Here is a 12,107-nt window from a genome sequence, read left to right as displayed (position 1 = left end):
ATGGTTAGTTAGAGCCGCTTACCTCTTAAATCGAACTGCATTATTCAGATTATACGACAAATTTGAGATTTTCGTGAGTCTTGGGCACATAAATCATAAAATGCTTAGATATTGTACATTTCCTCTATGGAGATATTCATAAAAATCTTGACCCATCCATGCAAATAGACTTTATCCAACCTCATGACCTTATAATCTTGCATATTCATCCAATTACTCCATTCATTGTACATGATGCATAAAATGAAACAGGATAGCGATGTTTAAATCAGGGCCTGTCCTCTGAACATGCTGTTCTTGACCTCTGCGACAACATCCTTCCTATCGTCGTTACCAACAAGCACAATACCACGACCACGTCGACCCATTCGTCCGGCACGACCAAGCCGGTGGATAAAGTCAATGGTTGTGTGAGGCACATCATATAGAATCACATGACGGACTGCAAGGGTATCGATACCCCTTGAGGCCAAGTCTGTAACGACCAGGACTCTCACGTTGGCCAGTGATCGAGCCTTGGAGGCAATTGACGGTGTTGGGATTCTAAGAGGCGCGGGAGACGTAAAAGTCTCCAGAACCTCGCCGTGGCGCTTCTCAGGTGTATCTCTATGGAGAGCCTCGGCATTGATTCCCTTCTCTCTGAGGTAGTTCGCCAATTCCTCGGTCTTTTCCCGCTCGTTGACGAAAACCATTATGCGGCGAACATCAACTTCGCCCTTTACTGGTCCCTCGTGACTGGCAGACTCACGGCCGATGGAGTAGATAGCATCGGCACAGGCGAGATCCTTCCTGTTGCGGTAGGGTTCTCTCGAGACGTCAACAACACCTAATTGGACTCGTCGGGGGATAGCGTGGAGGTTGGGTGTGGTGATTCGGACCATCTTGGGGTAGTTGGTGGCGAGGAAGTTGTTGAGTTTTCGGGGAATCGTGGCTGAACAGCAGACAAACTGTTTCATGGAGGGCAGCGCTCGCTCCACAATACTGGTGGTGACTGGAGCAAAACTTCGGTCGAAAAGAGAGTCTGCCTCGTCGACGATTAGATGAGATACGCGGGAGAGGATGTTGGGATCTGAATCAGCAATCGATGCGAGGAGATGAGGTGTCGAGACGATGACATCAACTCCCCTAGGCCCGTACAGGTTACGCTGAATCTGCTGGGGTTTCAAGTCCGAAGAGAGGAGTTCTGTCTTGAACTTGGCCACGTGTGACAGAGCTTTGGATACCTTTGTGACCTGGTGCGCAAGCTCTGCTGTGGGCACAAGGACGACAACCTTGGGGCGAGCCATGGTAGGATGCGGCTCGTCGAATGGCTTGCCCTTGGAATGGCCCTCTAATTGTCGTTGCTTCTCGAGTTCCCATCGTTCACGGTAGGCCTTTAGCTCAGGGTCCTCTGCTTCGGCAGTCTTGAGAGCATCGATAGCCGGCAACAGATAGGCCAATGTCTTCCCGGAACCAGTCTCTGCCGCTAATAAGAATGACCTCATCTCTTCTGTTGGTCTTTTCAAGTCGTCCGGACTTCTTTGTCCAAGCAAAGCTGGAATCGCTAGTCGCTGCACAGGGGTTGGCTTGATATCTGTCATGCCCTTAAAGAGCTCTTCGTTGACGGCGACTTGAAGGGTGGGGATGAGATCAAAGTTGTCGAATGTTTCGTAGTCGGTCATGCTTTCTTTCATCACTGTTCGCTTTCCGTACGAGACTGTAGCCAGAGCCCTCTGCATCTTGAGCGCTTTTCGATCGTCTCCGTCTCTTGGTCCTCCTCTCCTGTTTTCCCTCTCTCTTGTCTTTCCTCCATTGCCATCTTTTCCTCCTATCGCACGATGCGGACCGGCTCTCCGGGCAGGATCAATATTGGCATATTTCTTGTTCATTCCTCCAAAAGGACCTGGGGCTTCACGACGTTGGCGCCGATCATCGCGAGACGGAGGTGGTCGATCAACTCGATCTGAGAGAACCATGCGCGAGGGGCGAGGCTTGAAATGTTGCGAAGCCAGGCGTTGGCTAATGCATGTTTGTAGTGATGAACGTGCAACTGTAGTCGGCCTAGATGAACGAATACAAAGCGAGCAAACCGAGCTCGTTGCTATGCGCTGCATAATTGCCGGGTTTCATGCGATGAAACAACTGTGTTGCAGAAATATTCTTGGTGATAATATGATACTGATTGATGGTGGAGTTTTTTTTTTATTGAAGTCGGGCCTCGGAGTCTTTTTCGCCGATGCAGATGGACACAGTGCGTACCCACCCCTCATGCTCCCCTCAGGTATCTTACCTCATATTACATGGGTACAATACGAAGACAACATTTAACGAAAGTACGTGATGAATCGTACCAATCGGTTTAGTATTCGCATCGACAAAATAAACATGCTTCCTAGTGGCTCCTAGGACTCGTATAGGTTTCTACCGTCCGTTGTTCACGGCCCTGTTTTGTTATCAATCCTCCTCGGTTCGTACATGTACAGTTGCTGTTTATCCCTGCATCGTCGATGTCCTATCCTTTATTATGAAAACTACCCAATCCAGCCCAAAGCCAGAATCAACGTTAGAAGGTTACTTCTCCTAATGGTCGGTCCTAATGGTCGGCCGCCTGCCACCACCCTATCCCAATGGCGACAGCGAGGGCTCCCGTTGTAACGATTCTGAGGCATCATTGTTAGAAGCATTCTCTTCGGCATGTCAAGTAGGTACTCACAAAGGCACAACACTGCCACGTGGCGGGGCTCGAGAAGGGTCCCCTGAAGCCGCCGTTTTCTTGGTTTTATTGTCGATAATTGGATCTGGTGTTGGTTGTGGCTCTTTTGAGGATTGAACTGCTTCGGACTCAGGGATTCCGGACGATTCATTTTGCACAGATTTACCGATCGATGGCGTATCGTTAGATGGGCTGTCGATCGCTTGAGAGATTGCAGCTGGGGTATCTGCAGCCGTGGTGGCGCTGGAGGCCTTATCGTGTTGGGTATTCTGGGCCTCATAACTTTCAACTTGAGATGCTGACTCGCCATTGGTCTTCGTACTGGGTTTTACCTCTGAGGTCTTCATTACGACAGCTTCGTCTTCCTCGCTAGGGGGTGACTTCTGCCCGACCGGCTTGCTCTTGGAGTTGGGATTCGGTAGAGATACAACGGCAGGGCCTGCGGATTGCTTGCTCGAAGCAGGTTTGGGCTCCTCTTCGATCGAGCCTAGAGATACTAAGGAACGAGTTCGTCCGAAACTATGAGAAGGTCTGCTGTCTCGTCTCCTAGTAACGGTAGGACTCAAAGACGCGGGTGACAAACACAAGTCATCGTTAGAATCCAGACTAGTCCTTCTAGATGTGATTACACGAGGTGACAGAGGAATGTCCTCGAGATGGGTCTGATCTTCTCCAAGGTGAGTCTGAATGGTCCGAATGGCATCAAGGATCGAGCCGCGATCGGAAGGGAAGGTCTCGAGTGTAGGGTCGTTGACGTCGATGTCGGAAGATTCGTCGTGCTTCGATTTGGCTCTTGAACTTTGACCTGGGCTATTGACTGCGATCGGAGCTGAGTCTGGCTCTTCTCCAAAATCATAAGCACCAAGACACTCGTGTGCAAACAGTGGCATTTTCATTTCTTCAGAGTCCTCCTTCGCATCGTTTCCGAGCGTTTCGTGGGCCAAAAGAGGTGCCTTGAAGGCCTCTGCTTCGTCTTCCTCCTTGGACTCATCGCCCAGGGTTTCATGCGCCAACAATGGTATCTTGCTGTCCTCGGTTTCTTCTTCAACATCGTTACCTAGTGACTCGTGTGCAAATAATGGAACCTTGAAATCTTCCGCGTTCTCGGCGACGGATTCTGCTTCTGTAGATGTCGAAGGGAGCTGACTGGCAGGGTTCAAATTGATCGCTGGCGTATCGACGCCGGCTGGTGCGATCTGCTCTTCAGCTGGCTTTTCAGGTGCGCGTATAACATTGTTCTGATTTCCGGAATCATCGGTTGCTTTGGAACAAAATATCAGGGAGCAGCTCGGGATAGGGAATGGCTCTGCACTCACCAGTAGGATAGTTCTCGGCTAGAGCCCAATTGTCATGACCTATGCGGAGCTTGAATTGGTAATCCTGATCAGGTTCTAGCATAACTTCAGACCGAAAAATATGGTCTCCGTTTTGGTCAGTAGTGTATTCCATCTCTTGAAGTTGCCATTGTGGATCAGTGAAGGAGCCTGCAAGAAAGACAGGAGGTAAAGTCCCAGGCTTCTTGTAGGTAATTGTACATGGCGTTTTGGATGACATGGTGGGTTGAGCCGAAAGTACACTGATACAGTAAGTAACTCGCAGCCAAGGCAGAAGCGTGGTCAAAATGCATACGTGAATGAACAGTTAAATGATGAGGCAAAGGTGTAATTAAGGCAAATCGTAGGTTTCTAAAAAGGTTACTGAGTTGGTATCGATGCTCTGATCTCGGAGCGCGCGAGAATCGAACGACGGACAGGGATGGATATTCGTACCTCTGTCGACACAGGGTGATGATCCAGAGATCAATACAGCAGGATCACAACGCATTGACAACAGGTCGAAGAAGCGCGACACGTAAAGAAAATGAGGGAAAATTAGAGGTGAGGTGTAGAATGACGAAAGAAAGAAAGGTTAATGATGGAAGTTGGGTGAAGACATTGAGTGAGGAGGAGAACGGGAGGGAGGAGGCGGGATGACGACAGCTGAAGGTCAATGCAACACCAACCTGGAGCTTGAGCTTGATCTTGCGGCCGATCGATGCCTTGGGCTTTGTGAGGAGCAAGGCACCTACTAAGTTGACTGTCGAGGACAAATCTCAAGGACAAGGACAAGAAGACAAGGGAGAGTAACGGAATGAGACGTTGGAGTCTGCCGTTGGGGCCCAAACACGTGAGTTTGCATTGACTTTTTCAGGTCACTCTTAGTTACCTGCCTACACCGAGGATACTTATTAGGTACCCTCTAGAACAAGTGCTGGATAGACGTCATTGAGCTCAAGGGACGAGAGATGAGGGGGCAGAGAACTGTAATTCGTGGTCAGAGAAGTGACTGAATCTGATTCATGTATATAAGAAACTCGTGGATGATCTACCGTAACTAAAAGGCGTTTTGCAATCCCAACCCAGTACCAATCTTGGTGTTGAAGGCTACGCCGTAATCTGGGGTTGATCACGATCTGCATTGACGACGGGTCTTTTCCGACCTTGTAGTTATGTACCAATTAGCTTTGGTGACCTGTTTTATAGCCGCTGATCTACGCGCAACGATGCCTCTCTATCTCCTTGGCAATTGGTTACATCGCAGTTGATCTCTTGATCCATTTTGACCCCGTTCCGCTGTATGCCAGCACAAAGATCCCGTTGAGTTCATGCACGTCAATCAACGGGAGCAGGGAAGAAATCAGCAACTACCCGTGGGTTGTGAATACGATGCCCCAGCACTTGTGAGACTACGGCATAGATAGCATGACTGGGTATGCACTTGTGGATAGACTACGGTGAACCGTGCGCCCCCGCATTCCAACCGTTTTCAAGCTGTCGAAGCGAGTTATGAGCATGTCTCTGCCTTCTCTCGCTTGTCTGAACCAAATATCAGGCATGTTCCAGCTGGCTTCCTCTCCTGTAAATACGTTGTTAGCGTTCAGGATTTGAAATCATCAAGCTGGTCTGGACCTCCAGCTCTGAAGAGCTTTTGGTTGCTTGCTTGTCCCAGTATCAGGAGATTCTTAACCGTTCACCCCACTTCCCAGCTCAACCTTGCACCGTCGAAAGCCAATTCAAGAGCAGCAGCCATTTCATTTTAGAGACAAGACAGGCAGTACGATAAGATAGTGTATCTACCTAGGTAATTACCGAGTGTGTGACTAAGGCACTGATATATTCGTTTCTGGTTTTCAATCTCTTTATGCATTTCTCAGCTCAAGTCGGTTCACTCCGTTCAGTGGATGAAGCTCAACCACCAACCCCCACCAATTGCCAGGATAACTGCCCACTAACGCAGACACTAAAACCAGCATGGCCCCACCTCCCAGGAGGCTCTTTAGGCGGCTCTTCCCAGTGAGTGGCCCCACCTTTAACCTACGGCAAGTGGATGAAAATTTGAGAAAATACCGTTGCCAGCTTCTGACCTCATCGTTCGCGGCGAAAACACAACCTCTCGCACGCTTACTCACGCAACCGGCGCATTCAAAGAAGCCTTCTCTAAAACCACCGTGGTTTCAGTCGCATAAGAATCACTCAAGCTTATTTCCTCTGCTTGATCGCTCGTACATCTAGACTGCGTCATCAGCGGACTTGCTTGTTTCCTTGCTTCGCGTTTCATGTCGTCGAATCGCTCGAAACATATAGCAACATGTCGATTCCACCTCAGCTCATCCGCGTGAAGCGAAAGCGCGACGACGAGTCTCCTGTGACCTTTCTCCGTACGCCTTCTTCTACTGCGCGTTCACTATTGCAGAATCTAACTCGATCCAGAGTTTGACGAAGGCGCAAAACGCCATCGAAGTGATAGCAAATGGGTCTATCAAAGGAGGCACCCCGGCCCTCAGTCCCCGACGATAGAGAACCCATCACCCTCTCTTCGTGATGCCAAGCCAGTCATTCACGTCTCCGGACCGAGCGATGATACACCACCAACAAAGAAGAGCGTCGACCTTGATGATGTCGCCCCTATACCGGACACCAAATTGATCGAAACCTCCAAGGGCACCGAACCACGACGCTTTCACATATCGAGGAAGATGATGATGGCCTCTAATGCGGCACAACCATCAGGTGCTGGTCTAAATAAGCGAGCACGCTACGGACCTGCTGTCTTCGTCGAACGAAGCCGTGCAAAAGCTAGTCAACGAGCCTCTCAGGTTATGAAGACCATTCAGGCATCTATACCAGTACCACAAGCGCAACCAAGTCAAGACATAACGATGTCTTCAGATGCCTCGTCCGAATTGCGGCCTTCAGAGGAGCCACCACAACAGGAGCGACGGCTCAAAAAACCAGCAGCGAGGAGCAGACAGAACTCCCCTCTTCCTGGCCCCAATACACGGTCTCCTCTTCCAACTTCCGTTACGAGTCCTCACAACCAGGATTTATCAAAGATAACTGCTGACATGAACGACTGGGTTATGAAAGAGATTGGGGCCAACCTCCAGGATATGGAACAGGAAAAGCAAAGAGTAGCCAGGTTCAAGCCTAAAGCTCCAGCTAAGAGATATCAGGAGCGTCACCCAGAGGTGGCTACAAGCACATCCGAGCCAAACGATGTCAGCATGAATATGGGTGAGAGTGAGGCAGAGGACGACGACGATTGGATCATTGAGGAATACGTCCGCATCCCGGCACACGCCATGACTGTCGATGTTGCACCGACCGATGTTGGCGTGTTGGTTCTTGATGGAAAGGAGGAGAGCAACCTATTCTACGGCCCTGAGCGTGATGAAGACGAGGACCTTGACGAAGATGACGAGGATGAGAATGGTGAGTCTCTCGGCTAGTCTTGGGCAACACCACCCAGCTTGAAGACTTGAGAATCAAGACTAACAAAGCAAACTTGTTAGCCGAGAACTACTACACGGCTGACTATCCAGAAGACGAGGTAGAGTCAGATGATGAATACGGGCGCCATCCTTATGGCTATCGGAATGGGAATGCATCTGACGACGAAGAGTTTGACAACATGTACTATGACGAAAGCGACAATGACATGAAAATCGAATGTGGGAGATCTACAGTACGGAGTTTGGTGAAAGCCATTCTTATGTTTCTCCACATGTCGAGGGCCCGAGGTAGTAAGGAGATGGCATTCAGAATCCTGTCCTAACGAGCTGAACTGTTCTCTAGCTGCGATCAAGCTCAGATAAAGCTGCTCCCAACATGTCAACCACCACAAGCAGATCTCACACGCCCTCGCCGCCAACAAACAACAGACAGTGTAGGATAGTCGCTTTCCCCCCAAACTTCTCTACCTCGCATTCTTATTCTGAGGACCCTTGATTGTGCAAGCCACAACGGTGTACCCCTGAGGCGTGACACCTTCATCATTCGTCTCACTAGCCGAACATGCATTTCAAGTAAACCACCAACAATACATGCAAAGATCCCGATCTGGCATGGCCAGTCGTCTTTTGTCGACGGAATAGGCTCGGAGAATCCGTCACACGTTGGAAGTTGTCCATTGTTTGCCCGCGCCAAGGGGGAGGAGGGTATTTGATTCTGAAATGCACCAGTATCGGGACAATGACTGGTTTGTGCGCCAGGATTCTGTCGCATACCCCACGATGCGTGCAGAGACATGTTGGTAACGGGGATCTGGCATCTGACCTTGCTCAGAGAAGGGATCTTGCATCTGCACGCCGTCTAGATCCACCGTCCTCGAGACACCTGCCATGTCCGAGATGGTATCAGGGCCTTTCAGCCCTGCACTAGCGGCCTGAACTGTTTTACCCCAGGGGATCTACATGTTTGTCTTCGCTTTATCAAAGCAGATGCGAAATGCCGAATGAATTGACTTAGATTCTTGGCAACCGCTTGTCGGGAAAGGGGGCGGAGGCAGTGGCTTTAAGATCATAAGCTTGCATAACATGACATCTACATCTGAGCTGAAGCTTATTGTAGTCAAATGCCAAGTGAATCGCAATAGATTTCAGATATAGAAGCTTTTTGCCAAGACATGAAACATACAATACACTTGGCGTGGTATTAGCAACTGAAGAGTTTTGCATGCTGATTCTACCATAGTAACACCCCTGCTATATCCATTGGTATCATTATTTTGAGGGAATCAATCGTGGTTCGTCTAATAGTACAAACATATGGGAAACACACTAACTCGACATGTCAACCAGCTATCTCTTTTGCCCACCCCCAGTGTTATCCTTCCCCGGTGGTATTTTGCATGTTGCTGATACATCATGTCCAAGAGTGGTCTGCAAAACACTCGAGGGCTGGAAAAGCAAGAACACGAAATGAAGTGTACGGATATGACAAAGGAGATTTAGTTACATGCTTCAGGGTATGGTAGGAACATGATCGTCGTGTCGTCGGAAATTCGGTCGTTGAAAAGCGTGATATAGAACTCTTTGAGTTCAAACCAAATAGGAAAAGGAAACAATTCGCTTCATCAGTGGCAATGGTGGTCGAAGTCACTCTGTGTTCATCAGTATCTCTGCCGATTGTTGATTCGGGCCGCAAGCTTGGTCACAGGGAACGGCATGCTTCATTCTTCATAGCTTCAGTCGTCGCTGCTCCTTTCTTCTACGTCTCTCTCGCCTGTCGCGGTATTGCAAAGCTCTTTTAGCAGCTATAAGCAGTGTTAGTTTCATTGCCATGGCTCAATGAGTGATAAATACGTACCCCAGTCTTGGGCCTTGAACTTAGTCTCAGCGTCGACCCACGAATAGTGAATAGCACGTTCGGGGTATCGCTGAGCTATGCCAAGTGGCTCCATGGGTTTGTCCTGGCTATCCCGTTCACGAACCTTGATGCTAACATGCTGAGGTTCAAGGTCATCTTCGTTATCGAAGCAGAGCCAGCCTTCCTGGTCCCAAACAGGTATGCGTTGGTTCATACGGTAATACCACGCTTGGAGACCTTGGATCGTACGCTCGGGAGTAGTGCCGAACCGAGCTGCAAATTCTTGCTTGATGCGCTGCCACTTCATCTTCTTGTCATGCCAGGCGTAGATGATGTAGTCACCTTCCTCTGTTGTGTACTTTTGGTTAATATGCCGACCCTCACCGTCTGGTGGTGGACTTGGATAGCAATGCGTGTTCGATGGTGCTTGAAGAGATGGGCTGCCAGCGCCATAGCCGTAGTAAGTGTCTGGGTTCCGATATTTTCCCTGCAAAGGTTGCTGTGGATGATCAACTGCAGGCAAGTATTGATTATGGCCGCTGATGGTCCCTCTTCTTGAGATCGGGTAGTCGTTAGTAAGGTCATCAGATTGGAAAGACCAAGATGGCTGAGGCTGTGTAATGGATCTCAGAGGCTCAAGGGCCGTCGGGTTGCGAGAAAGTCCAGGGAGTGGAGATAATGGAGTCCAGGTCTTCACTGGTCCATGTGTTCGAATGAGGGCGTCAACTCCTTCGTCAAATTCTCCTAAGCTAGGGAGCTTCACAAAGTTGTTCCCTTGAGGTGATACGGCGTCATGTAATCTGGGGAGGCTTGTAAACTCTTAGTGTTGTTAGTCTCGGGTTTCCATGCTGAAGAGCTGAGTCTCTGATAAAACCAGAACTTACCCTCAATCTTGACTCTGGGGCTTCCTGAGGTTGAACATGGTGGGGTTTGGGGTTGAGTCGAGCATTGATAGGTGTGTGTCTGGTTCGGGTCTTCTACCGAATGTCTCCTAGAGGCCCCCTCCATCTTGAGGAATGGATGAATACTCATTTTGACAGGCGTCTGGCAACTGTCACACAGCAAGCAGACAAGCCGATGTAAATGGTTCTGGTTCTTTGTTTTGATCCAGAGTTGTTTGTTATGATTCAGGTGGAAATGGGTCCCCTCTTGAGGAATTATCAGGGAGGCGTCTGGCGGTAGTTGAAAACTTCGAGGCTGGCCGAGGGCAAAGGCAAGTGGAAACTAGATACGTCTTGGTTTACAAGACCTAAGCAAGGGGCGAAGGGAGAGTAAAGGGACTTTAAGAAAGAAGGGAGAGTTAGAGCCGGGAATATCTACTGAAAATGCGGATACGATCTCAGATATAGACAGCTCAATGGGAGGGGGGTCGACTCTCTTGTATTCGATTCGCGATGTGTTGAAGGTCTTTTTGTCTGTAGGGCCAAGGCACGCTTGATTTCAGCCGATGCAAACTCTCTCGCTCTTTTGTCTGGTACCTGAGCGCCGGTAATAAGCCAACATCAAAGGACGAGACGTTATCCAGTGATTGTCTCGACTTATGAAGGGGTCTGTGTGCCACCCCTGTCCGAGGTGATAGACGCTACCAACAGTCGAACTTGGCGTTAGACAAAACGCCTTTCTTTTCTGGGGGACACCCTCTCCAAGACCCTCCCCGCCAAGAGGAGATAAGGTGGAGCGAAGAAGCAAATGTATCAACCGGGATCCTATCCGTACCTGCCGCAGGGTTATAAAGATAGTTTCGTGCGGATGCGTTGCTGCAACTGAGGGCGCCGCTTCGTCAGATCAGCCTGTCAGCACGTGCAGAACTCGCCCGCCCACTAGGATAATCGTCCTGCTTTACCATGCCTTTTACTGCAGGTTGCTTCAACTGCCATCCTTGGTGGAGCAACAAAGCCTGCGTATCGTATGTATGATGCATCCAACCAACCATGGTTTCATAGGGCTTACCCGCTTGGCAAACAACTCCTTAGGGTGTACAGTCACCAATACATTCCCCAACTACAAGTTCAGTTCACAGGAATAGCACATGGGCAGTCTTCCGTCAAAAGAAGAGTAAAGAGGAAAAAAGAACAGTACCTAGATAGCTCTTCCTGTCCAGGGAGACCCGCATCGCGTAGAAGCAAGGGGCGGATAGTTGAGCGGAGTGACATATCCCTAAAAGAGGCACACACTCTGATCAAATTCGAGCACGGAGTACTACTCCATAGCTGAGGCGAGATGTCCAAGGGGAGACGTACTAGCCAGAATCTATCTTGAATAATCCAATCGCGAAACTTGTCGCTTCCGATAATCAAACAGTCTGTTATGGTTTTTTAAAGGTGAACATTTTCTGCACTGTGGACAAGCTAGGCCATGGTCAAGGCACCCTAGCCCATCTGGCTCGCTAGACTGGGGAGTGGCCCATTTAACGCAGCCTCTGAGATCGCGTTAAACCGAATTTGCACTGTCCGGGGCAAGCCCTGTCGTTCAGATCCCAGAAAGATCTCACTTGAGATGTGTGAATGACATTGGCCGGGGGTTGCCACAATGTTGGTGCTTCCGATCTGGGCCAATCTGCTGCCACTTTGACTGTAGCCGGCAGCAGGCTTTTCAAGACTAACTTACTGAGAAAAAAATGTTTGCTCAATAACTTAACACAGTGCTGGTTGGCTGTTAAAGCCAGTAGCGTACGCCTCAACCGTTCTGCTGGGACCATAGGCGTGGGTCAACTGTTTTCTGGTCGAGCTGGGGGGGTGTTGTTAAAACGTGACGCCAATAGTTCCGCCGGAGACTACTATGATGAAGGC

General features: G+C 49.5%; 4 protein-coding genes across 6 annotated transcripts; 1 reads left to right on the top strand and 3 right to left on the bottom strand.

The window, feature by feature from the left end:
• Positions 1-263: 263 nt before the first annotated feature.
• Positions 264-2,093, bottom strand: FOXG_01850 (uncharacterized protein; the record flags this gene model as incomplete). Its single annotated transcript, XM_018378897.1, has 1 exon — positions 264-2,093. One exon carries the CDS (start codon positions 2,091-2,093, stop codon positions 264-266), a length of 1,830 nt encoding a protein of 609 aa, XP_018234888.1.
• Positions 2,094-2,572: 479 nt separating this feature from the next.
• On the bottom strand, positions 2,573-4,246 carry FOXG_01849 (uncharacterized protein; the record flags this gene model as incomplete). The annotated part of the gene is made up of 3 exons (XM_018378896.1): positions 2,573-2,639; positions 2,693-3,953; positions 4,009-4,246. 3 exons carry the CDS (start codon positions 4,244-4,246, stop codon positions 2,573-2,575), a joined length of 1,566 nt encoding a protein of 521 aa, XP_018234887.1.
• Positions 4,247-6,088: 1,842 nt separating this feature from the next.
• Positions 6,089-7,786, top strand: FOXG_01848 (uncharacterized protein; the record flags this gene model as incomplete). Of its 3 annotated transcripts, XM_018378893.1 has the most annotated exons (3): positions 6,089-6,389; positions 6,442-7,443; positions 7,524-7,786. In XM_018378893.1, exons 1-3 carry the CDS (start codon positions 6,320-6,322, stop codon positions 7,784-7,786), a joined length of 1,335 nt encoding a protein of 444 aa, XP_018234884.1. In that variant the 5' UTR covers positions 6,089-6,319. The 3 variants fall into 3 exon arrangements, with proteins under 3 accessions (XP_018234884.1, XP_018234886.1, XP_018234885.1); XM_018378895.1 differs by having other exon boundaries at positions 6,089-7,443; XM_018378894.1 differs by lacking the exon at positions 7,524-7,786 and having other exon boundaries at positions 6,442-7,494.
• A 46-nt stretch (positions 7,787-7,832) lies between these two features.
• FOXG_01847 (uncharacterized protein) lies at positions 7,833-10,849 on the bottom strand. Its single transcript, XM_018378892.1, has 3 exons — positions 10,203-10,849; positions 9,319-10,137; positions 7,833-9,265 (listed from the first exon to the last, which is right to left on the bottom strand). Exons 1-3 carry the CDS (start codon positions 10,348-10,350, stop codon positions 9,189-9,191), a joined length of 1,044 nt encoding a protein of 347 aa, XP_018234883.1. The 5' UTR covers positions 10,351-10,849; the 3' UTR covers positions 7,833-9,188.
• Between the last annotated feature and the right edge of the window lie 1,258 nt (positions 10,850-12,107).

Source organism: Fusarium oxysporum, chromosome 5, assembly GCF_000149955.1.
Source record: "Fusarium oxysporum f. sp. lycopersici 4287 chromosome 5, whole genome shotgun sequence".
NCBI lineage: Eukaryota > Fungi > Ascomycota > Sordariomycetes > Hypocreales > Nectriaceae > Fusarium > Fusarium oxysporum.
The sequence above is the reverse complement of the archived record's forward strand: the minus strand, read 5'-3'. Positions and strand labels throughout refer to the sequence as shown.

Excerpts from the sequence above, each read along its gene's own strand:
- FOXG_01847 (XM_018378892.1), bottom strand. The coding sequence starts at position 10,350 with ATGAGTATTCATCCATTCCTCAAGATGGAGGGGGCCTCTAGGAGACAT. Across the intron at positions 10,138-10,202 it reads CCCCAGAGTCAAGATTGAGG|AGTTTACAAGCCTCCCCAGA; the intron begins GTAAGTTCTGGT and ends AACAACACTAAG. Across the intron at positions 9,266-9,318 it reads GTTCAAGGCCCAAGACTGGG|CTGCTAAAAGAGCTTTGCAA; the intron begins GTACGTATTTAT and ends CACTGCTTATAG.